The following is a 26,748-nucleotide window of genomic DNA, read 5'->3' as shown; positions in this document are numbered from 1 at the left end:
AATTGAATTTAGCAATGTTGCCAATAATCTGGGGAATATTCCTCAAATATTTTTTTAGAATTCTTGTCGAATGATCAATAGGTTGAATTAAAATTATTCTTGGTTCAATAATATTGAAGACACCCATATTTTTACGTATTTCCACATCAATCTAATATCGGATTTAAATTGACAATCAAAAGTTTGATACTTTCTGGACAATTTTTTAAATTATTGATTAATTTAAAATTTTCAAAAAATATTTAATAACAAACGTTTTTTAATTATTTCCGGTTATAAATTTTTTACATATATTTTAGTTTTCATCTTAAAATAAACATATTTTTTTAGAACCGGGTGTGTATCTTTATTTCATTTTACCATAATAATTTAAGAAATAATAATGAAATAAAAAAAAGTGGAATTCTGCTTTTATGCTGTTATATGCTGGCAAAGAGTATCTGATTTTACTTAATTATATACAATCATATGTAAGACATGTAAACTTTTTCATTTTTTTTTAGAAAAATTCTTTTCATTAGCATTGAAAAAATTACTTAAAATCCAATTCATGGTATAATTTTTTTTATCATCATTACTTAGAGTGCAAAAAGTAGTAAAAGTGGTAATATACATTAGTTTTCAATTAGAGCTAGCAAGAAACCCGGATTTTCCAAATTTTTCCAACTACTTGAAATTAACTCCTGAATTTATAAAAATACGTTACTTCTGCAAATTTCCCACTAGCCCTTACCGTTTCGAAACATCAAACAACATTTCCTTAAAACCTCAAGAGACAAACTAAATTTTCACAGCTGGAGTAAATGTTTGTCCTATACATACCCACACAATAACTTCTATAATATCGTATTTAAGGTTTCTGAGAAAAATTTTTCAGTAAAAAATGTTTGCAGTGCAGCTGATGGAAAAGGATAATTCTACAAATTTTAAAGTGCATGGATCGGACACTATGCGGACTTTTAAATCAATTTTGATGTGCAATCAAATGTTGTAGAGAAAAAAGTACCACCTATTACATTTGCAGCACTTGCTTTTGGCTATATTTACTAAATGTAACTATTCTGAAAAGTAGTCGCGTCTCTCGTTTAATTTGCCATGAACTTTAGCCATATAGCTGTTAGCTACTAACTAGTCTAACAATATTTCCAGTAGGAGAACAGCAAATACTAAGTATAGGCTCTAATGGACAGAATTTTTTAGGACTTCCAGTTGTTTATTTGTAGGATCCTTCAAAGCGGTGTTCTTTTGATATCTATACCTAAAGACGCATTTCGGGTTGAATCTTCATGGGTCTCTGCAAAATGCAACACAATATTTTGGCAGATATTTTACGTCTTGCAAACGTCATTTTTGGCATTAAAAATTAAAAATGTCAAAAACGGTTAGAATTAGGTATAGGACATTATACACAAAATATTTATAGAATTTTGTATAGAATTCAAAAATGAAGCAATATACCAGGTGTTCGATTTAAAAGGAGACAGTTGATACTCGCCCACGAAATATGAAACACCCTGTATATATAACATTAAGATAAATTGAAGTTTTGTATTTTGTATTTAACTTTTGTCTCCATCCTCTATAGTTTCTGAGGTAAGGTAGTGTCCCAAGGTAAACAACCCACCCTATACAAATATCCATTAAACAATGGGTTATCCGAAACAACACCATTCACTAACTTAGGTATGTTTAAATAAACAAATTTAATTAATATAATTTTATTATAATTATTATTTATAATTTCTTCAATCCATTTAAAATAATTATGGTTGATTTACTCCATTCCGGTCATTTCACATTGCCTTTGGTTTGAGGCTACAAATAAAGTTTTGGTTAGTTTATATACTAGTTTAATTTTACAGATTTTTGTACTTCTTCTGCCTCTTTTTTAGTACGGATTAATTAAACAATTATATGAAGAGCATTAATAAAAAATAAACGTAAAATACTTATAATACGAAATTAATTATCATAAATTAGCAGCGAAGATCGTTAATATTCAAGATAACTAATTTCTTACCATTACATACAAATGGCGCGAAATACTTCTATCAACCAACTGATTTAATTGATCTTGTCTTAAGGCTGGACCTTCTGTACTACCTTCTGGGATTTTTAAAGTAAATTTCGGTAACATTATGCAACCTCCAGTTAATGGATACAAATTGTATTGCACAGTTTTCACAGAATTTGGTAAAACAGATACCCCAAACTGCAAATAGAACTCTCTTAATGTAGTGATAAAAATGTTGGAATAGTAGAACCTCTGTGTAGCCAGCAAACATAACTGCTTCTTCATCATTTGCTTCCATCCCAAGATTCAACTGCACAAGATGTGATGAATGATTGATTAAATGGTAACTAACAATCACAGGGGTTCTAACAAATCCGTGAGCAGGTGCAGTCATTTTTAAATTTAAAGGAATCCAATCACAGTGGTAGCCATACAAGGTTACCTGTGTTGTGGTTGTTTTACCGTTTTGCCTGCAACAAAATGCATTACGAAAATAAACAACACCTGATTGGGGTTGGTTCATGCACAGAGCAATTATTTTTATTGTATTCTATTCTATATGTCTATTTTGTTCTCAACTTAAACAAAATTGTATAGTAACGTCGAGATGTGTAATATCACCAGGTACTACAAAAAATGATGAGATGTTTTTTGAAGCATAATTAAAAATAATTTTAAAATAGCCTTTTGTAGTTACCTTTTCACTTCATCTGCTATATTTATACACAATCTCTAACCAATAGCCTTGAGAATATTTTACCTGCTCCGCTTTATGGAGAGAGAAATAGGCAGGTAGAGTTCTCTAACGATATACTGTTTTTACCACCTTTTATGATTTTGACTTCAGAATGAGTTCAAGACCCACCTGTTGTAAAGCGAAAGGGACCATTCTTTTTAGCACATGTACGACAACCAGTTTTCTTTGACTAAACTGCTATATTAATTCATATTGGTGTGCTTTTCATAAATCTGCCAAAAACAGTCCCTACTTGAGGTAGCTCGATTTCAAGTTGAATTTGCCTATTAGATAGGTTGATCCCCTATGTTAAAAACACATTAGGAAGCACAAACTGATTTCCAAGTGACGTTAATTATTATTTTTATGTAGAACAAGTTTTTTTAAATAAATATTCTAAAATTGTTTTATAGCTAAATTTACTCCTTCATTTACATTTATAATAAACATTTTAAAGTAAGAATAGATTTTTCGCCGCATGGACTAATAATAATTGAGTAACCTCACCAATGAAACTCTACACTAATCCGTCAGCTTTCAGCATTTGTATATCGTTTGGAGAACTATACATTAACATTTGATGGGAGCGCTACAGGAGAGTTAACATAACTGTCGGAATGAATAACCATCAAACAGCACGTGAAAAGAATATAATTCAACAGTAGAAAAACTTAATTTCGTCGAAATGTACCAAACTCTACTTTTTGATAGATATACATTGGAAGTTAATAATCTAACATATAAAAAATAGTTAATGGGCAAAAAAGTCATTTTCCGCTGCAATATTATACGCTTATTACACCCAAATCCTTGCAATATAATGGGTAATTGTGAATCGCAATAAGAAATAAACAGTACCTTTTCCACTTGATAGTATATTCGCCTACAGTAACGTTTTGATCTGACGATTTTTCACATACTGCCAAGTAAAATTCGTTGGCAATTTCTTCTTTATAAAATGTTAATCCTGCAATTTGACTCTTGGTATTCTCTTCCAGTGCTTTCACAGGAAGTAACTAAAAATGAAGTCAATGTGTAATTGTAATCAACCACTAAAAGACAACTTACAAAGTCCAATGATGTATCCTCTATGAAAATGGGCCAAGGGGATAAAAAGTGAAGAAGCGCAAGTACCGCAAAATCTTCATGGGCATAAAATTTGTGAATTTCGTTCATCATGGTAGACATATATCTGGTACTAACTGTGAATGGTTGCACCACAGGTAAAATAACTGTTTCATTTTTAACACTAAGTACTGGCTTTTCCGTGTCAAGCGCATATGTTATTTTCAATTGGAGAGTCCTTATCCCATCAACATGAATTCTTACAAAGATTACTGAAGACAACTTAGCGCCGACTTTCAACTGTTGGGGCGTGTCTAATATCAAAGGAATCTTTTCTTTTCGCATTAACGAGGATTTATAAATTTCCACTAAAAAAGGAAAATAATAAAAAATATTTTTAATAATTCCATAATACAAATCTTTTTTTCATAAAAAAAATAGGTAAAGGCAATGTATCCTTTTAAGGTATACTCACTTTTAGTGTCATCCTCTAGTCCTAACTCAACAATCAAATCCTTAATATTAGACTGTTCCTCATTTACAATTACAATATTTATTTCGTAACATTCTCCCACTAATGCCGGCGGTTCATGCTCACACTTTACGCTTATTTTTGATTGTCTTGGAACAATTAGAGCAGTAAGTGAAGGTTTTAGGTTATCAAAATCTAAGACATTCTTGCATAGTTTAAAGTAATTTAGTTCCGAATCTTCATTTGATACTTCTATGCTATTGAATTTTAGATGAACCAAGCATTTGCCGGGATCACCTATTGACAAATTTATGCATTCTATCTAAAAAAAAAGAATGTTTTGTTTCATCATGATACAGAATCTATACGCAGCCATACTGTATATTCCTTTTTTATACTGGGCTTTGAATCGATTTTTGAAAAATCGATTTACTTTTAAAAATGTTATGATCTTCAAAACTGTGAAATCTTACCTAACAAAACGATATTTTGGGTGTAAATATTATCAGTTACCTCACTTAGTACGGTGATGATCGCCACCTCCCACAAAAATATTATGACAAACAATGGAAGGGAGTGAAGATAAACATCATTCATTATCCTCAATTCATAATAAGTTAAATGAAGTATTTAAAAAATCATTTGAACAATTACTGTTTAAACTCTTAAACTAGTTATTTCGTAGTAGTTAAATGAAAGAATCAGTACATGTCTACAAGAAATGTTACCTTGATTTCTTTATCTATACTGTTCATATCTGGCTCAAACTCAATATAAAACTTCTTAACCTCATTTGAGAGAAAAAGCAAGGAATTATCATTTACATTCTTTACTCCAAATTCTGATGTTGAGTCAGTTGTAGTTATATTCACTGAAATGTGAATAAACTTCAATGGAAATGGACAAGTGCACCTAAAATAGCAACCCATATATACATTCAATTGTATTACCCCATATGACTTACCTGACATAAATTTCTAAAGCAACCATCTGGTCGACTTCATAGTTGGATTTCAAAAACCGCGCTTTAATTTCCACGCAGGTAATTTTTCTGTCGATATCTACCGACAATTCTAAAAAGTTTTTGGCGAACACCGGTTGCCACAAAATTATTGCATCCTGAATAATATCGTGTGGAAGTTTAGGATCGCTATAAGGTATTTGTTTCTACAAATTAAGTATTATTTAGCTGCAACTATTAATTACCCTTAACAACCTTCAATATTCTCATAAAGTTTTCGTATATTTTCCGTTTCTCTTCGAAACTAATAGTCACAAATGAACCTAGGAGTTCAATGACAAGTACAACATAATCCTGAACATTGGCCGTTAAATATGCGCATCTTAGTGCTTTTTCTAGAACATGTGATATAATACTCCACCATTTTTCTTCTCTATAGTCCGACAACATATGTGTATATAACCTACGTAGAATCTATTAAAATAAATATATATTCGGCTTTTAAAACTTCATTACATACGTGAGAGCTTTTCCAAAATCTTTGGAATTATAACACTCATCCGCCATTTGTAACACAAGATGTCGCCTTGTTCTTGGACATTTATAAATTTTAAATTGCTCATTTGCTAATCCAAATAGGGAAATAATCAGGCTCTGGAAAATATTCTTGTTTATCAACCCTATAAACACTATTGTTCCTCTGCCGTCACTTCTTTTCTGTATTATAGACTTTACTTATCTTAATTGAAAACTAAAGCTATAATTTTCAGATTATGCTAATTTATACTGAAAATAGCGATGAAATAGAAGCTGAAAAATATATTAGCAACAAAAAATTAAATTACTTCAAACTTTCATTCAATTATGCAATATATACAATTATTAAAACAAATCTTAATTAAGAACAGGCATTGCGGATGATGCTCAATCTCAACAACATGATTTGAATTTGTTTTTATCCTAAAATGATGGCATTAAAATTTTAAAATTGTTTTCATATTAACAATGGCAATATTTTTATAGAATCTGAAAAGTAAAGACAACAGAAGTTTAAAATTGTTCTCTAACACACTTTAAAGAAACGCAAATTACACTTTTTTGTAACAAATTTATGAAAATCAAAATCTTCTACTACTACACTACAACTACATAAACATTTGTGTATATTATAACCTTTATGCATTAAATATATAGCCTTTATCTACTTACGGAATGATTTATCTGATTTTCTAAAAATTGAATGGCTTGTATCCCACTTGTTTCAACCGCAGGATCGGGTGGTTCACCAGAAAGTTTTCCTGGTCTCCAAGGTCTTTGTCCAAAAAATTCCACTTTGTCAAAATTGGTCAGTGGATCTGGATAAGGATATGCCATTGACTTCTAAAAATAATTACATAATTATTCCCAGTCAACCATATTTGCTGTACACGGTGATTTATTTGTAATGGTAATAATAACAGATTTATTGAGACCTGTCTTCTTCACCGCCCTGTCTAGGATCCACTTGCGTTATTTTCTATGTCATATTACATAGTTTCCTTAAATACTTTAAATCCCTTTATTTCTGACCCAATTTCTGTTATTTCGTGGGTCGTATTTTTTGCATATTCTCCAGAGTATTTACATAGTTAATAGTTAACATTTTAGTTATTGTTTCCATTTGGTGTTTAAGGTCCATGAAATTTTTTTGTCGCCAACTGAAAGCAACCCTCAATCTCAACTAACTAAAAATTCATAGACTTAGTTTATTTTTTGTAGAAATCACAATATTGAAAACATATTGCGTTTGATTTAAAAAAATATTTTTATGGCTACACTTGTATAAAACACAGATATCGTATTTAGCCATACTATTGCACCATCCTGTTTGTATTGTCCATAAGTGTACGTGCACACCGCAAGCAATGCAATGCCATCAATACAAATTCGTAAAATAAAAAGGAAACGTTCCTAGAGCGGCCTTCTTTTCTATGACATAAAGAGATGGGTGTTACAAGATCCTCGCAGCCAGAGAAGATTAAAAAATAGCCCACCAATAACGACAGAAATAATATGGTATGCAAACGGCTCAAAAATTCAAGGAGTAGTAGCTGGAATATATGAATCTAGGACGAAAATGAAAATTTTGATTCCAATGTGTAAGTTAGTGTTCCAAGTAGAGATTACCATAGTAGAACATTGTGCAAGAGAAATAACGATGAAAAAGGTTCATAATAAAGCAACTGCGTCAGTCATGTGCCCATTAAAGCTACATTATCTAGCAAAATAACATTGAAGTTAATTCTGGAATGCCGCATTAAACCAGATGGCAAGTCAGAATAAAGAGACGGCGCCTTGGGTACTACGCCAAGAAGATAACAAAGGTAGTAAAGGCGCTGACGAAGTAGCCCACCAAGGATCATCAAGGCGTAACCCTTTGGTGCGGGCCTAGATCCGTTGCAAAATCAATCATCAAAAAATGGTTGGAAAGAAAATTCTGACACACAAACACAAACATTCTTTGAGGTCCATGGGCCCAATTTACAGCAGACCTGCAAAACTGTAAAAGAAAGGCGATAAGAATAATGATAAGTCTATGGGTCTAACAACTTAAAGAACCCTATGGGAGAGAAGAAAACACTGAATGCAGATTCTACCAATAGCAGGAAACACCCACACAAGTACTTTGACAATGTGAAGGACTATGGCGTTTTCATCAGCTGGGCTTAACCAAACCAGAAGCAATGAGGTTCACCAAGGAGCCACTATCAAAGATGTGGATTTTACTCACCAAATGAACCTGCATAGAGCTCTATAGCTATGGAGAGAGTCGGAATAACGGACAGGCCAATTGCTAACTCTCTTAAATCTTCTACAAATCATCGTGCCTTCCTTAATGGATATGTAGAAATTCCTAAAGAAAATTTCCTAGTACCTCAAAGCAGAGCATTCTTGAATCCGAAAAGGTACTGTTTTGACTATATATTAATAAATCAGGAAACCAATGAATAAAATTATTTAAATTCAGTAAATACAATTTTAACGATTTACCAAAGTGTAGTGGTAGTAGTTCTTGTAGGATGAACAATTAATAAAAGTTTCACAACTTTTGCTTTCACAATTATTTAACATTCATTACACATTGCACCCAGTCATATCTTCAACGCATTGAACAAACACCAATGATATCAACAATATAAACAAAATATATACCAATATAAATAAAAAAATTAACACCACATACATTTTCTAATTTGTTAGTATTTAAAGAGACAAAGATTTTATGATTGTACTATCTGTCCAAAGGTGCTTCAAAAATGTTCTGGGGAGAATATGTTTTTCCAAACTCACAGTTGGTTTCTAAAAACATACTTACATAAATACGAGTAGTGCATTAATTTTGAACATGAGTTTAGATGAAGAGTAATTGTATTTTTCCATGTTAAACCGGGCGAAAATATTTGTAACTTTATTCAGTTGACTTCTATAGCAATGGGTACAATAAAAAAAACTGTTTTTGAGGGGCTTATATATATTTTCTGCCCGCTTGTTAACAGGATTATTGACCCTCTACATGCTCCCCAGTTTTTTATATGATTCTTTAACCATATATGTGCTATATCAACTAAACCTTACTCCTTATTTTAAATTTCAAAAATAAATAACAAATGAAAAGGCAGCAACCAAAAAAAAATTTGGAAAGGTCCTTTGTCACCACAAAAGATCAGTTTTTTTCGTCTCTAGGGAAAACTCAGACTGGCGTTTTTAATCTTTATCAATGTTTGGTGGCGCCATTTACTGAAACATATTTTAAATATCTTAATTACCGCACAGAATTCATGACAGGACTTTTTCCTTAAAATAGCATACTGTGCAGCCTGTTGGTAATATATCCCAGGATGTTGTGTCTGTACAGCAGGTAATCCAAGTTTAACAGCTTCATAAAAAATATCTCCAAAAACTTCAAACCTAGAGAAAAAAACATGAAAAAAGAATAACAAACTTGAAACTGAAACTTACTGTTTGGATAACCAAGCATAATGTTCAAAAGTGAGTTCTTGAAATCCCATTTTGTTTCTAAATTTATCAATGTGCACCTTAAAATGGGCGATAGCATCACGAGGTAGGTTTAATATGAACATCAGACGGCAAATTTTATAATTTATAAAACATGCAACTGTCCGAATTTCCAAAGCATTGGTATCTACTATTCTTATATCCAATAAATTATTATAAGCTGTTGCATAATGCCTAAAATATATACTAATTAATGTTTGAAAATATGTTTGGTGGACATACTTATGAGCAGTATGAATGTCTTGTCTCAGCTCACTCAAATATGCCATTTTAAATTGATGCCTCACAAATAAATACTGATGTGAAGTCTTATTCAAATGTTCTTTGTGTGCTTTGATATTTTTCAGATTGTTGTAGTAATATGATTGAGCAAACTCCAAAAATGTATTTTCTAACCTTATTGTATAACCCTAAATCAACAACACATTTAGTATGATTGAAATGAGAATCATCATCAATGAAGTCATACCATTATATGCTGGCCATGAGGCAAGACATAGAGCGACTGTGAATTCAATTCACAACTTGAGCATAAAGTTATTGCTCGTTCTGCAGCTAATGGATCGTCAGGAAGAGGCGGCTGACTCTGAATTAATACTACCACAATACGAGTATCCCTGCCTTCTAAAGCTATCCTATATATAAACAAAAATTGATTCAATTACTTATTGACAGTGATGGTACAAACCAATAAAATTTAAAACTTTAATTTAAATGAGGGAGCAAGTGTCTTCTATGCTGTTTTTGGTGTAGAATTGTATGCCAATGCCTGTATATCCGTAATACATACCATAGTCTTGAAAAATGAAAATTATTTATGGGATTAGATATTTTAAAAATTTATTTCAAAAGTCTCCTTTGCAGTGTCTAGTTGAAAAATGTTTTATTAATGGCGGTATGTATTAACTATAACCAACTGCTTATAAAATAAGGCAATGAAACATTGGAGCATGAGTTATGTGCAAATGACTGATGTTATTTAATTTGAAATAACACTTACTTCATGGATTGAACCCTTGATGCACATTCAATCATCTTTTCATTCCACAAACTATCATTCCAATCCAAATCATAAAATATAATAATCACCGCAGGCACTTCATTTAGATGTTTTACCATCCAGTTACGTTTCAAAATACCTTTGGGAATGTACCAATCATATGAATTTCTCTTAGGTTTAACAACAGGAAATTTGTAAGTATTGCTAATCAGCTTATAGCTGACTGGAGCTTTTTCCACCCTATTTGTAAATGCTTCCCAAACAGATTTATGTACTGCATTATTAATAGTATCTAATCCAGAAAATCCTATCAAAGCTAATGGTTTAATAATTAACTCTTGTGGAAGGTTGTAACTATTCTGATAATTCATCAAATTTGTTTGGAAGTTGTGCATTTTTTGTCTAAAGTAGGGTTGAGATTTTGAGGGATGTTAGATGAGTAACTCTTTCACTTCTCCTCTTGGTAACAAGAATACCAATTCCAGATTAATAACCTTTTCTTTCAAATATATAACTCGTATTTCGTTTCATATGATCATATATAAACATTTTTGCGAGTTGTTTGTCAATTTTGTCATATATGTCATACATCATCTTCTTTGTTTTTGCAGAAGCTTGGGCAAATATCTATGAGTACACGCTCATTACTGCTCACTAGAAGCTTTAATGTTTATGAATTTTTATTGGAGGAGAAGCAACCACTGAACAAACAAGGGTAGAAGAGGTAGAAACCACAAGTGTTCGTCTGGTTGCCTAACATTTTTTAGGTTACACTAAAAAATTGGAACATCAATGTGAAGAACCCGCATAACTACTGGAGATCTAAAGGCCCTGCCTAATGCCGATAATGAATGAACCTATGGAGAAAGTATACAAAAAAAATTGAGTAGGTCGATTTAACATGCGCATGCGTGAGATTTAAAATTTCGTTTTTAAGCAATTACCTTGTTGCATTTAACAGTCAACATGGCCGCTGACATTTGGTTAATAAGTTCACAGTTGTGCAGCGATAATTCAGTAGATCTCGTTAAATATTTAAGTGTTAAGAGTGTGAAAATCTGTGTTTAAAAAGAATATGGTGCAAAGTGCAGGTTAGTATGTTAAATGTAGAAGCGCGGAAAATCATCCCTTCTCTTATTGCAGAACACTAACCCAGTATAATGTTCAAAATGTTTCTACTCTCTACCCTAAAATATCCAATTATGAACTAAGCAAACGTGCGCAAGGTACCATTTATTTAAGGCGTAACCTTCGATAATCACGGTAGTAGCTTTATTCTGGACTTAGATTCGGTATGGATAGGATGTTTTCGATTTTGAACATAATGATATTTTTCTACTCCAATTTGTAAAATACCTATTTCTTATCTGCTTATTCTTATTTCTCTTATTGTCACTGCCACATCACTAAGTGAATGTATTCGTGGTGTTTTCCAAACATATAGTTTAAAAATAATGTTCCTCGAAAAAGTAGAATACCCAACAAGTTGTTAAGCTTCAGTCACTGGTTTAGTAAACACCACTTCTGCTTGTTCATATTACACTATTTCAATGTTTCTGAGGGAATATTTTTAATTTTGACTGTTTATTACTTCATCCTTTTACTCCAAATATCTTGACGGATTCTACTTTTTCTAATAAAGCGAACGCTGTTGTGGAATCTGGTCAGTCAACAGTTTTCTACAAGTGCTGTTCTTAGGGATCACGGCTTGCTCAAGTATTATTGCCTATATGCCTGTAAACCAACTTTTGCACCTTAGTCTACAAATTTTTATGTTCAACCTTCGTCTTCAAAAAGGGGCGGTATATTAGTTTCCATTCCGAAATACATTTTCGTGCTTTCAAACCTCAACAGCAGAAATGTTAATTTCATCTGCTAGACAGATTTATAACTGGTAGGTTAATTAAAACTGTCTTGTGAAATTTCCTGAAAATCTTTGCTCTCATGATTATTTAAATGATATACACTGTGGATGGTGTTTAACACCAGTTTACCTAAGAATTTTTGTGTACTTTGTAGGAAGCATGTAAAAATTCTATACCCAAGTTGCAAGATCTAAGAAACCTAACTAGCATCATAAACTGATTGATTTTCATCAAGTCAGAAAACATTGGTGTAGTATTTATTTAGGTAACTAGGATTATTTTGCACAGTAAAACATTGTTAATCTTAATAAAATATATTTTTAAATGTAACATAAAATAGAAAAACAATTTACTACTATTCTTACAGGTGAAATGAATAGAAGGTTAAATATTCAAACACATCATCATAGATTACGCTAAAAGTAATCAAACAGATGATGCACAAATTCATTTATCATAACGCAGCGTTAAAGCCTTTTGTACATTTATAAATAACATTGGTGAATTAAGCTTTGATAACTTAACACAAAGACTTCTAGTTAAGATAAATGAATTTCTTTAACTGCCAATTATACCACATATTGGCCTTGCTTAATTAACTTAAGCAAGCTTTGGTATTCCTAAAAGTATATATTAATAAAATTATAAAACTTTATGTTAAAACACATTAAAATAATAAAACATACAAGTAATGTCAAATAGTATAGCAACTTGACTCTACTTATAAAATACTTTAAAAATGTGTCTAAAAATGGACCACAGTTTTTGAAAGGCTGCATGAAGATCACACATTCTTGCATAATAAAAGAGCACAATGTTTTGTACTAAGTAATTTAGTTGCCGTTCAACAAAAATAAGTTATTAAAACAAATATCACTTTAACTATATCTATAAAAATGAATTAATATCTGGCGCTAAACTGCCTTGCTTTTATATTTTGATTAGCGATCTCACTTTGTTAACACATCTGTCCATAAAGTTCCTTTTTCGTTTGGGATCACTCTGATTACTATTTACGGAAGTTTTATCCAAGTCAGCACTGTCTATCGAATTATCCAAAATGTCATCCATACTATGGAATCGTTGCTTAGTAGTTGTGCAAGTTTCAGTCTCTTCTTCATCAGTTTTGTCATTTTCGGTATTGTTACCATTTCCCTTGGCGAAACTGGTTCTGGACGGATTTTGCATCTCTTCAGTTACTGCTAGAGCTGTAATTGTGGGTTCGGACTCGATGAGACCATCTAAACTACGAGATCTATTAGGAGTTGTGGGACTATTGTTCATTGCCAATGACGAAATTGGTGTAACCGAGCCTCTCCTATAAGGATACTGAGGTGGCAACCCTCTCGAGGATTTCGGGGTTATGATCCAATGGCGGGACGGGCTTCCTGCTTTGAAGTATCTGAAATTAGGAACTGAAATATAAATAATTAGTCCAAGGGTTCGGTTAATTTTAAAGGCAAGCGTTAAGGTAAAAGCTATAACCCACGCAGAAGCAGCTCAGATACAAATTGTAGCATGCGTCTCAAGGATTGCATGCCCATTTTAGATTGGTAGTCAGTTGAAAAACATAATAAAAGAACGTTTTCTTTGGAAACAATTAGTTCATTTCTCCTGATTATGTATTCAAGTCACCTGCGTCAAGTGACAAAATTTTGAGTTAGGTATGGTTTTTTATAAATATGATCTTTATTCACATAGCAACTATCTAGAAGTATGCGTGTGACGCTCATACTGCTGTAAGCAAGTTTGGCTCAATACACTCTTATTTATGGAAGGAATACTCAAAATAACTTACCGAGGCAAAGGTGTTGGCGCATGAACCGAGGCTTGGGGTCCATCTAGTCAATCTCGATTGTAACCTGAATTACCATTAACGTCTTTGTCTGACCCTTTTCCACTTCCAGAGTCATTGCTGTGCATTCTTTGATAGCTTGGCGGTTGTCGCACCATACTGGGGTTGGATGGTGTACCAGGAGTAATGTCGCCTTTAAGACCAGTTCTTATGAGGCTACCATCGCTACACCGTGTATTTAATTCACCGCGCATAAACCTGGAAAGAATATTGCTGATTACCTCATTTGAGACTAAATAATAAATAATAATTTGTATTTAGTATTATTAAATTACTTAATAATTAATAATTAGTTGTGGCTAGTTCTGATTAGTTTTTGGCAGCTGAAATTGTAGTTAGTCACATTTAAAATGCATTTAACTGAAATGATATATGATATCCATTTTTTTACCATTGTCGATGGAAGTATTCTTTATGCAAAAATTAGTTTTGCCGTAATTTGAAACATATAAACATACCAGCCACATAATTTCAAAGGGATTAGTAAAACATCTCACATGCAATTAGTATTAACATGATTATAAAAAATAAAAATACCTTAAGCAAATACTGGTAACAAGCATGCTCCTCTACCTAAATGCTACCAGATTTTTCATTCTCCCGCCATTACAATTTTTGTGCAGCATGCAAAAAAGCAAGATAATTAAATTTGATTTTCTACAGTGGGAAGGGCTGATTTCTGTATGATTTTTTAAGATTCATTCTAAATATTTTACTTCATATATGATGTTTAAAATATTAAAATTGTACTCACATTGCTTATTTAAGTTTATCTTTATGTTGTATGTTACTATTTATAGAGAATTAAGGCTTAGCAAATAATTTAGTCAGTTCCATTTTTGATTGTATCAATATCTTCTCTTTAGATCCCTTCGAATTTTTCTATGAAAAGAAAAACAAAATTGTTAATGAATTGGTAGGTTGATACTACCATCAGATAACTAGGAAATGTGAGACCAATGACAAATAAAAAGTTTAACTTGAATTAAAATGATAATTTTTAAAACTACCATCACCAAAAATAGTTTATTATCATCACATAATGAAAACAAGTACAAAGTTATATAAAATTAAGAATCGCTGAAGATAGGTGTTCCATTGAGAAACCTGAAAAGTTAGCTTAGTATTTTAAAAAGTTCAGGGTTAGTATATCAGTAAATCTTAGAACAACAGTTAAAGTTATCAGCAAATTTAACAAACCTTTCTAGCTTGTCCACACACGCGTCTTGATAATCGTGTATCCATCGCACTGCATTAAAATGGCACACTTGTCTCATATCTTCAGGTAACTCATCCGGTTCAGGGAATGTAAAGTTGTCAATAATAGGAATAATATTACAGTTTGCTGACAAAGCTGCCACAATTTCCTAGAGTAATTTTAGATTCAGATATTAAATATGATCAAATAATGGAATGTTATCATGTACTTACCCTATGCACCCAGTCTTTTCTCTCAACATCCTGTTTGCACCTTTCCAAAGCATTTGGTGTTAATACTAACAAAAAATGTTTTGCTTTCTGTATGCTTTGCAGAAGATTATTATCAAATTTTCCTGCCTCCAACCTTTCTACATCTATGAATACACTGAATCCCCTAAGCTGCAAATGGACTTTGAGCAGACTGGCCAATTGGGAACCATTTGACCTTCTATAACTAACAAAAACATCTAGGGATTTGTCAGAATTTTCGTCATTCATTTCTCCGCCCATTCTGTTCTCAAGTTGCCTTATGCCTTCCATTATCCTGTATCTATGTATTGAGTTCAAAATATTGCATTCATTAAGCAACTGGTCTTCTGAAATATTTCTTAGTGCATCTTTGGTTTCTACACCGGCATTCAGAAGACTGTAAGTGTATATTGAGAACTCTGGACCCATTGTTTGTAGAAAAGTGTTTATATTTGCGGTATCTTTGGATGTATAATCAGCCATGCGTTTTAACTTTTGCAACTCTCTGGTGAATCTGAAACAAGACAATGTTAAGATACTAAATCTAAACTATGAAATCCATTTCTACCTTTTTCTTTTGATCCCATTTGTAAGGCCGATGTCATCGCGCAAATTTTCTTCTGTAAGTTGTAGTAAAAGATCTCCATCAACTCTACTTTCTTCAAAACTAGGAACATAATCTGAGAATCCAATTTGTTTGACCCATTCTTCGACATCTTCCGTCGACCACAGGGGAACTTGTTGGCTTAATTTATGAGGCACTTCCTCTCCGATATGGCGTAGGGCTTGAGCAGCATATTTAGATGCAACTGCATTTGGACAACTAGCTACTTTTTTCAGCGCTTCGACAGCACCGATTTCAGAGAAAATATTTGTATTGCCTTGTTGTTTCTTAATTCCAGCCTCCATGCAGAAGTGAAAAGCGGCAAGATTTGTGGCTTCTTCTCGTTTTGAGCTTAGGACCGGCACTAAATGCTTTAACCACGTTTTGCTTTGACCGTGGGCGTGGGCTAAGTTTGATTTTGCGAACTCTGATGGGTCGTGAGAGGTAACAAATGGTTCAACTAGGCCAAGTGTTCCAGATTGAATAACTTCAGCTTCTATTTCTGCGTTGGCTACCAAAACAGTTATTGCAAGACATGCATAATACTTAATATTATCATCATTATGAAAGGCAAGTGGAAACAACCACATTGGTACTTTTCTTTTGATCATTGCTTCTTGATTTTCCGCACCACCATATAAACTTAAGTTGGCCAGTGCTCCAGCACAATGCCTTAAAGTCTCTACATCACTTTTTCTGCATTCAAATAATAGAGCATCCAAGCCTCCTAGCCTGACGACATCACTACATGTTTCCTCACTGTGTTTGAACAAGTGCTCTAAAATTCCTGTACCAACCCTGGAATGTTCAACCGAATTTGCATGTTTTGTGCATACACAGGCAACATTAACCACTTTCTCCAAACCGTGTTGCACGACATGCGCCCTGTTTTCAGTTGTAAGGCACTGTTCCAATAATTTAGCACTGTTGAACTGTAGGTCTTTATCTCCTTTGGTACAGTTTCCCATAAGCATGTCTAAACCACCGCAGTTTCTGAGTGCATTGCATAATGAATACCCCAATTCGTGGCCATACGTTGGTACCGCCCAAGCTTTTTTAATCACATCGTTAATTTTGTTTATGATGTCTGGCGCTTTGGGATTTTGCTCGATTTTTAAAATGCATTTTACGGATGCGTCAAGATACGTCGAATATTTGTGTATCGCCCGTTCAACTTCTGATGAACTGGAAACTGCCGATAATTGATCCAAATCATCTAAAGGGGTCGCCAAAATCTCCTCCTCCTGTGATCCGTTAAGTAACTCATGGAACTGCTGAAACCAATGTTAAACCAACTCATAAATATCAAACCACACATGAAGCAAAAACTACCTGTGTTAACATAGAAGCGGCTGTAGATGTAATTCCTTTAGAGGTGGAGTAAACGGCGTGACTAGAAGACCTGTGCTTTTCTTGGTTGTAAATACCGGTGGACGTTATTGTTTGCCTCTGTTGCTGAGATTCGATGTTAGATTTTTCTGTGCTGAATTTGTCCGTAGTTAGCTTCATGTTTGTGTGCGCTAGGTTCTTAGATTCTTGTTGGCTAAGGTCTCCCGCTTTTAGGGATCTCGCTTCCTGGACAAAAGAAAATAATTAAATCTTCGGTATGAAATCGAATAGTGTAGTATTAACAGAGTGGCGCTAAAATATGTCATTTAATTTTACTCAAATACAAATTAATACAATGGAAACACACGTTGTATTGAAATTTTAAACAAATTCTATTTAAATTTAAAGGAAACATTTTCTTTCTCTCTCTATAAAACAAAATTATTAAGAAACAATCCTATTGCTATAAACTTTCATCAAACTAATTCGGAAAGGTAGATCAATTGTGCTCCGATATTATAGAGACATTGTCTACCCATAGCGAAAACCAAGGAAAGGTTTCCATCCGAATAGGAAATGATTTGCTAGAACCAGATTGTCAAGATAGTAAGGAGTCAACTTGTATGGAAATTTATGGAAACCTACCGTCGTGAGGTGGAATATGGATTTTTGAAATGCGCTGAATGTTCTATTTTGCACATTGTCAAGATAGTAAGGAGTCAACTTGTATGGAAAGTTATGGAAACCTATCGCCGTGAGGTGGAATATGGATTTTTGAAATGCGCTGAATATTCTATTTTACACATCATTTTAGAAGCAAGCGCCCGTTGTATGAATGAAAAAATTCATTATTTATTATTATTTTGCTTTATTCGTATTACTGTACCGGTTTAGTAAGATTTCAGTACATTCATTGGGGCTACACAGTGTGTTAAAATAAGGTTAATAACGCACTGATTAGACAAGAGACATGTGTTAAATTAAATAATACATTCATGATTCATTTCACTTATTTGGAATTCAGTACGTGTTGATAACAATTATTTTTAGAAAAAACATGTGATTGCCACAAAAGTTAAGTAAATTCAAATCTGTAAAATGTTATTGATTGATTGAGAATCCGTTAGAAAATGTAATAATATTCATGATTCATGCAATCATAATATTCATCATAATGTACGACTTTTAAAAAATATATTTTTTTAAGTTTAACGTACATAATGTTTTTTAATTTTCGAGGCCCATTATAGGTTGCATAATATGTTTAACGACACATCGTTCACAGTTACCTAAAGTCAAATCTATAAAACACGCTGAAAAAATTGGATTTGTGCCCATTGTCATTTATTTTTGATAACAGGATGACTGGGTTCCTATTTTTGCTCATTATTGCAAACTAAATTGCTAAACACATAAACTGTCCAAGAAACCGACCAAAGTGGTTGGGATATAAATTTCACTTCGCACTTGATAAGGTCGGAGTGGTATAAAGTGTAATAAAAAAGAACAATGAATTACGTTTGATATAAGTTGGTGACGCTTTGACGGTGTGTATACAACATTCGACGTAAGCACCGGTAAAGGGTCCTCGTTAAAATCGACACTTCTAAAGGCACCTCTTTTCACCGGCCAGGGTGCTGACATTTTAGTCGACGACATGCACTCAAGTTACACGCACTCGGAGTCAGAACGAACACTCGACACTCACATGATACGGACGCGCGGAAATGAATTGACGCACAATACGACTACGCTCGTGGCGCTGAAAGTGACTGAAACGACGGATCATGCAAAAATTTGGTTTATTTCTGGCTTGATTCTGCGGTTTGTTTGTTTTAACGCACAGCTGATAGATTAAATTAAAGTAGGGAACATTTATTGAGTGTTTATAAACGTTTTCGTATTTATCTCTATATCATGCATGCAGTGGGATAAACTTAATACATACTTCCGATGTACGTGGTGAACATAACGCTGGCAAACGTAACTCGTAACTAGCACTTTGAACCCGTCGCGTTATCATTTACGTGTTGTATTACGTTCAATAAAATTAAAAAAATATAATAAGGCTGTGTGGTTGCGTGTGTAAAGCAGCGTCGAATGTCTCGTCGCGCAGTCGGCTAAACGGCGATTTTAGCAAATATAAAGAAACTTAAAATTTTAAAAATATTTTATAACAACTTATTTCCATTTTAATACCTTAAATATATGCCAAAACGTGCAGAAATGTCTAATAAATATTTCTTGTGATTTTATATACAGGCAGTAACAAATTTAAAATGTATAATGTATTAACATTTATTATATAGTGATATTGGAATGTGGAATTTTTTTGGCTATAAGCTGAATAGTTTAAATTTCATAAGGGTTCAAATGGTTGAAAATAGACCAAAATATCACTTTTCAAGTGTCAATAGCTCAAAAATAATTGAGAATAGAGTCATGTAGATCAATATAAACAATACTTGTTAAGATTTTTCAGGGGATTCCAATATAATGTAATGTATTATGTGTGTAGGGTGTTTAACCTATTAAACTTTCGATAAACCAAGTTGGAAAAATTGATGTGGTTTTAAAATTAAAATGTAATAAAGATTGTAGTGGTGAACACTTTCTGAGCACTTCTCTCTACTTACTCTTTACATAACGAAATTAATGCAATGAAAAACAATACAAAAAGAATTTTGTTGGTATAAACCCCTTTGTTTAAAAAAAACTGCTTGTAGGCAAATTTTGGAGATCAAATTTGGCTTTAAAATTTTGATAGGGAACTATATGACTATACGAAAAAATTATCAACTTGAATCTAGCCGAATCTAACCTTTGAAAAATATTACAAGCTATGTTAAAACATTACCATAGTTCATTTTGATATAGCGAAGCGTATTTGACATTTAGCTAATTTATAAACTGATCCGCCCTGCATAAGAGCAAAAACTATGGTAAACCTGCAAGTAATAATTAAAATACAAAACTTTTATGGTCAACTAAAAGGTTAATGACAGTGACAAATGGTTTTAAAAAAATAATAAACAAACGAAATATATCAAAAACTATACCTAACAACGTTTGTGCTAAAGCAAAATTTCGAAAACGACTTTAATTTCTAATCTCTCAATTGGCTGTTTTAAGCAACGCAATGAGTATTAGGTAGCTACAGCGGCATAGTACTGCTTTTTGGAAAGCTTTTTTATTTCAGTATTTTTTCAGAAATTTTCGGTTTGGGTTATGAACGGGGTCCAAGAACCCAGGCGCATCAATTAAAATGCTAGCCAGCGGATATTGTTGACAATAGCTTATTATGCAACAAGTGCGGTAAACGGCATTTGACTCACGAGTTTATTTGACACGAGCGGAGCGAGTGTTTAATAACGAGTGACTTGCCGAACGTGTTGCATACTATACTTTTTCTAGGACCGTTAGTTTTTGGATATTTTGTCGCAAAATAACATGAATAAATTCACTGACATGACCGTCAGAATTGGCAAATGTCAAAATTCAAGGCGTGGGAAATATCTCCGAAAACATCCGATTGCTCGAAAACCCGTGCGGTAAAATTCCGGAAATGTCCGAAGTGGCTCGGATCCGTGGGAAACGAAACTGACGTGGTAAAGTGACGCTTTCCGCGCGCTAGATCGGTGTGTAATTAGGCATTTTAAAGACAGGAGTAGAAAAGCCTAATTTCCTAATAGGGTATTCTGTATACCATAATTATTATTGATTTACCCTCTCCTTCAAAACAAAGACGAATATTTATGAACACTTGCTAAATTTTCTTTTTTTTTCTAAAGAGGTAAATATTTATGTGATCGGTAAGGTTCTTTTTAGAAGCGGATATTTTGGGCTTATGGTTTATGTGAAAAACGGGAATGTTAAAGAAATCGATTTAAAACATATTCTAGAACTCTAGTTACGTATCGTAAAAAAGTCAAGTCAAAATCTCTTGACGAAGTGCAACATTATAAGCAAGAACAGCAAAAAGTATAATGAGACTGACAGGAGTGCTATTTGACGATCTTATTTGTTATTGGTGCTTAAATGCGAAATGACCGATTAAACAGCAAAACGCGTTGAAGCCAAGCTCGATAAGCAAATTGATGTCGAATTAAACGAACCTTCGACCAATGACTGCATAAGTCTCTCCTGGTTGTATTGAGAGCCGCTCCCACGGGGCCATTGCCAATGAACGTAATTAAATAAGGATAGCAAGGTTTCGGAAAATATGTCGGTAAACTATTTGTAAGTAGACGCCCGAGAGCGGCGTATTTCATAGCTTCCGCAAGGCAAACTAAAGGACGACCAAGTGAGCAAACGCTGCGACGCCATTCGATATCGATTTGGAATTGCTTGGTGGGAATTGCGATGGAATCCACACAACCTAAATAGTTCTGGATGTTTACATTTATTTCGGAAATGTCTGGTCCACAATGTTGGGACGATTCTAAAGTGACGAATATAATTTTTTGAGTTTGTGGCCCAAATTCTAATAAACTATTTATTTACTATTTTTTTACAAATGTACAAAAAAAAACAATTAAATTACCTTCCAAATGATCGCTTGAAGGAAAGCACTGAGTATTTAGAACGTATTCAGAAAATATTCATCAACATTCTACAAATGAATCCGTTCCGATGTCCTGTTGGTTGCGGTGTACTCTGGTAATAGTGGTTGCAGATTTTTCAAAGAAACTTCCACAGGCTCTTGTAATACTTTTTACAAAACTTCTGGATTCCTCCTGTATCGGTTTTTGCTGAGTCGAACTCGTCAATCATCCTGTGGGCTTCTTCAGAGCTTGACTGAAACGTCAGCAAGTTCGACTCGGCAAAAACCGACACAGGCGGAATCCAGATATTTTGTTAAAAGTAACGGTTGCAAAATTGGAAGCTGTTGTCATGTGCTGAATTGCAAGTTTAATAATTATTAATGTACCATTTAAAGCTTTTGTTTGCCGAGGAACTACAAAAATTATAGGAACTTACAGTCTAGACATTATTATAATAACTTCAGAGAGATTGGTCAAGTTTACTATGTAATAAAAATGTTAATGAGGTTTGTAACAAGTTTTATCAAACATTGTATAATATTTTTAACGACTCCGTCACTTTATCAGTTATCCATAAAAGATCATTTCCTGTATCAAAGCAATTAAGCGAAAGCATAAGTTATTCAAGAAACACAAATATAACAGATCAGAGTCAGTCAGTTTTAATCCAATATAAAACAATACATGCGGACATTGAAAGAATAATTGACGTCCCATGTAGAAACCACATCTTTAAGGCCGAAAATGCAGTCACAGAGGATCCGAGTTCTTCCTGGTCATTTATTAGATTTAAGCGTTCAAATACCGAATTGCCAGAGATTTTCACCAGCCCTGAAGAGATTGTTAATGGGTTTGCTAATTTTGTTGGGGGGTATACAAGACTCCTCAACAACAGATCCCTCAGTTGAATGAACTTTCTAGTGTATTTATTACTATTGATCACTTAACTGGATGACACTATATTAAGAGCATTAGCATGAGTTAAGAACAAAGTATCTTGTGGTCCTGACAAAGAACTTTGTTTGGTTATGCGAGATTGCGCACATGCTTTGGTAAAACCATGTCTCTTATTTTAAACTTAGCCCTAGCAATAAACATCTTCCCAGATGTCTGGAAGGAGGTCAAAATTACTCCCATCCTGAAGAAGGGAAAAGCATCTGATATATCCAATTACAAGCCAGTATCGATAGTATCGCCTTTTGCGAGGGCTTTCGAGATATCACTGCGTGATAGTATTTTCAACCAAATGGTAACCCACAAACAATATGGTTTCTTTAATAGTCGAAGCACCATCAGTAATTTGGCTAGCTTTAAATAATTCACTGCTAAGGTTTTTGACGACGGGAGGCCGCCATACAAAGACTTTTCAAAAGCCTTTGACCGGGTGGCTCACACGGTACTGTCCTCTAAACGAAGATGCTTGGATTTTGCGATGATCTTATGGCATATAGCGCCATTGATATTCTTGCTTTGCTGATGATGTGAAATTGTTTAGAATAATTGATAGTGTGGTGGATTGTGTCTCTACAGAATGATTTGGAGATTATTGGGTCTTGGTGTGTTTCTACTAACCTACCCCTGAATACAGATAAATGTTTCGCGATGACATTTTCAAACAAAACTAATACCATAATTTTTAATTACCATCTGGATAACGCGTTATTAAGAAAATGTGACAATTTTAAAGATCTGGGTGTAACGTTTAACACAAAACTCTCCTTCAGAAATCACGTCGATGAAGCCTGTAGAGGTTCACTCAAAATGCTGAGATTTCACCTAGTATCGCCAAGAAACATTTTTTTGATCAAAGGACCTCTCTATCAGTTGATGAAATTATTGAATGACTTCTGTAATGATATTGATTTTTTTTGTCTGAAATTACTTTGCTGGAGTGAATATAGTTGAATACTTATTATTGTTATACTTTACAGTTCCTAAGATAAAATTGTCTTCTAAATGGATGTTAATCTGTTAGACAATATAGATTATTATTATTATATAGGTAAACTTTGTTTAATCCAAAGTAGAGTACATAAAATACATATTTTTAAATATGTATTCTTTTATTTTTTTTTCCTAGGGATTGCAAATAGCAAATATCTGTCATAAATTAACCGTTTACGAAATATTCTATTAATATTAGTAGAATGATTCTAATGTTATATACTATCTGTATCCATTGAAAAAACTGTATGGAGAACATCAATAGAACATCAATAGAAGGCTTCAGATATTCAAAATGTAAAAATAAAATATTCTTTTTCTATTCCATACTTTAAATGGTTGTTGGTTGATTGTGGACCTACTATCCTTACTCGTAGAATGTGTATATTATTATCGCCGAAAAAACGATCAATATTAATGTTGTTACGCCCAACTGTTATCGAAAACACGTAGTTATTATCAGGTTTTGCATTTCACAAATAAAATCATTATTAATCACCACAAACCACAAAGTTATATTGTGTCGCCGGCAGGAACTTTCCAACCATTCATTTGATGCTGTGAAATTTTCCATCTTCAAACTGCCTGCTGCCTCCAGTGCTTTTTGTTTGAGCAGCGGCCCAGATATTGGAATGGCTTTATTTCTTGCCTCGCAAAACCAACTGTAAACGCCTTGATCCAGTGCCAATTGGACTTTGGAAATTTTCGCTTTTCGCTTCCTCGACCGTCTTTTTTAATTCAACTTTATTTTTCAAAATTTCGTTGATTTGCGTTTTTCCAACACTAAATTTTTCGGCTAACTTTCGCGAACTCAATGAATACTTTTCACTTTCTACGATTATACTCAGTTTTTCTGTTAATGATAAACGTTTTCTTTTTAGCGACATGGTTAATTCGAAAGTTCTTATGAACGAATCAAATAACCGAGAGAATGTTTTCAAACTGCTTTAAACTAATTCTATCTCGTAACTGGAAGATATTTTCCAAGGTATTCAAAATTGACGGTTATTACTCCTTAACGTGAAATTAAAAAAAAAAAAACATTAAATTTCTAATATAATTTTACGAATTAAGGAAAGACCCGGGCAAGCTGTAAGAATGAAATATGGCCGAACAGGTCCGTACTTTGCTTAGAATTAAATTTTTGGGGTCTTGTTAGGAAAAATATTAAAAAATATTTATTTATTTATGTATGTATTTATGTTTAAATCTAAAGTAAAATTACAAATTATTTTTATTGCCTACTTAAATTACTTAAAATTCTTCACATAATATATCAGTATCACTATCGCTATCATCGACTGTTCTAATTATAATTTGTTCTATATTATTTGCAATATGGATTGTTCTGCTTTTTCTATATATTTAACAGAATTTGCCCAACTTTGTGAAGTGAAGTTAAAAACTTCGGTTTCTATAAGTTTGAGGACATTGGAATTAACACGGGGAAAAACATTGTTACGACGAATGGCAGATTTCATTTGGTGCCAAACATGTTCAATGGGATTAAATATACAGTGGTAAGGTGGAAGTCTTAAAACTGTATGTCCTAGATTTTTTGCATAATTATAACAGACGTATTCCTTTTGTAGGTTCAAGCTTTGTAGAACCTCAATTAATTGCCTTTTGGTATAATCTTCGTGAAAATAAATGTCGTTATTATATACGTAATTTTGAATTGTTGCTTTTGTGTCACATAAGGAAGGGGTTTTAGTCAACCGTCTACTAGTCTACTGTGATAACTTGCATTGTCCATTACAATTACGCTATTAGGAGGAATGTTTGGAACTAGTTTGTTTTTAAACCAACTTTCAAATAAATCAGCGATGGTGTCTTCATGGTAATCCAGAGAAGAATCTTTAATATTTTTCGCAGACATAGAAAGTCAATTTGGGAGCCAACCATCTTTAGAGCCAGCATGCAAAATAGTTATTCTTTTACAACTTTTTGATGGCGCGTTTGTTTTACACTTATCGCTTGAGTCAACCCTACCCTTTTCCGGGGTATTATAAGTTTCAAACCAGGTTTCATCCAAGTAAATAATTGGCCTTTGTTGTTCTCTGTAAATCCTAATTTTATCTAGATATTCCAGTCGCCATTTCCGAATTCTAAAAGGTTCCATTAAAACTTGCCTTTTGTCAATTTTGTTAAATCTAAAACCCATGTGTTGAATACACTTCCATAAGGTAATTCACACATTTAACACCGGTTTCATCTTTTTCAAACCTCCTAATTAAGATATCTAATGTAGGCACGCTTTGTTCCTCGTATAACTGGTAAATTTTACGCCGTATTATATCTTGATCATTTTCATCTACACTGGAGAAAGTGCCCAGCATCGCTTCTTTTTTTCCTCGCTGAAATGGGATTATTCACAATTTTCCATACAGTTGATGTTCGAATTTTCGTCAATGTGGCCGTTTCTTCTAAAGATGCTTGCTTGCTGGCACCAGATTCAAATAAACATTGTTTATAACTTCCTGAGTCTCAATAGAATAGTGTTTTCTACATTTGGGTGGGAGCATCTCCTGAGATAAACTAGACTAGACTAGACTAGACTACACGAAGTAAGAATGATTACTAATAAACTTAAACTAAGTAGTATACCAAACCAAAAATATTAAACACAGATCTGAATTTAAATTCCGAAACTCTAGGTAATAATCTTGTTGCATTGTATGTTAATGACCACCCTTGGATAATCCCATTCAAAAGCAATTAGTCACTATGTTACATCTATGAACAGACCATACCTATTTCTCGGCTAGCTAACGCGTTCGCAAATTTCAGCGATAATAAAATACCAGAGTTCTTGGAAATGAATTTACGTAGAAAAAAATAATTACAGGCCCAT

The 26,748-nt window shown here is 33.2% G+C and overlaps 2 protein-coding genes across 15 annotated transcripts in view; both read right to left on the bottom strand.

Annotated features, from left to right (window-relative positions):
* Positions 1-1,702: 1,702 nt before the first annotated feature.
* LOC132703668 (trafficking protein particle complex subunit 11) lies at positions 1,703-10,918 on the bottom strand. The gene is made up of 16 exons (XM_060673065.1): positions 10,305-10,918; positions 9,774-9,939; positions 9,527-9,714; positions 9,248-9,478; positions 9,055-9,196; positions 6,458-6,628; positions 5,769-5,902; positions 5,504-5,711; positions 5,252-5,454; positions 5,016-5,199; positions 4,291-4,609; positions 3,819-4,183; positions 3,609-3,766; positions 2,265-2,484; positions 2,021-2,212; positions 1,703-1,815 (listed from the first exon to the last, which is right to left on the bottom strand). Exons 1-16 carry the CDS (start codon positions 10,697-10,699, stop codon positions 1,789-1,791), a joined length of 3,303 nt encoding a protein of 1,100 aa, XP_060529048.1. The 5' UTR covers positions 10,700-10,918; the 3' UTR covers positions 1,703-1,788.
* A 1,546-nt stretch (positions 10,919-12,464) lies between these two features.
* Positions 12,465-26,748, bottom strand: part of LOC132704061 (NAD(+) hydrolase sarm1) — an 89,811-nt gene continuing 75,527 nt past the window's right edge. For 7 of the 14 annotated variants that reach the window (XM_060673717.1, XM_060673716.1, XM_060673718.1 and 4 more), the window contains 6 exons: positions 17,410-17,652; positions 16,042-17,351; positions 15,456-15,987; positions 15,225-15,391; positions 13,968-14,222; positions 12,465-13,584 (listed from right to left, as the gene is read on the bottom strand). In XM_060673717.1, coding sequence (XP_060529700.1) covers positions 14,015-14,222; positions 15,225-15,391; positions 15,456-15,987; positions 16,042-17,351; positions 17,410-17,652 — 2,460 coding nt within the window. In that variant the 3' untranslated portion in view covers positions 12,465-13,584; positions 13,968-14,014. Of the gene's footprint in view, positions 13,585-13,967; positions 14,223-14,778; positions 14,907-14,960; positions 15,132-15,224; positions 15,392-15,455; positions 15,988-16,041; positions 17,352-17,409; positions 17,653-18,924; positions 19,285-21,521; positions 21,695-26,748 lie in introns of those variants that run through there. The other 7 variants (XM_060673723.1, XM_060673725.1, XM_060673713.1 and 4 more) reach the window with 7 other exon arrangements.

The sequence above is a fragment of the Cylas formicarius genome, unplaced genomic scaffold (genome assembly GCF_029955315.1).
Source record: "Cylas formicarius isolate icCylForm1 unplaced genomic scaffold, icCylForm1.1 PGA_scaffold_6__28_contigs__length_40554024, whole genome shotgun sequence".
Lineage (NCBI taxonomy): Eukaryota > Metazoa > Arthropoda > Insecta > Coleoptera > Brentidae > Cylas > Cylas formicarius.
Note: the sequence above shows the minus strand (reverse complement) of the source record. Positions and strands in the feature narration are given on the sequence as shown.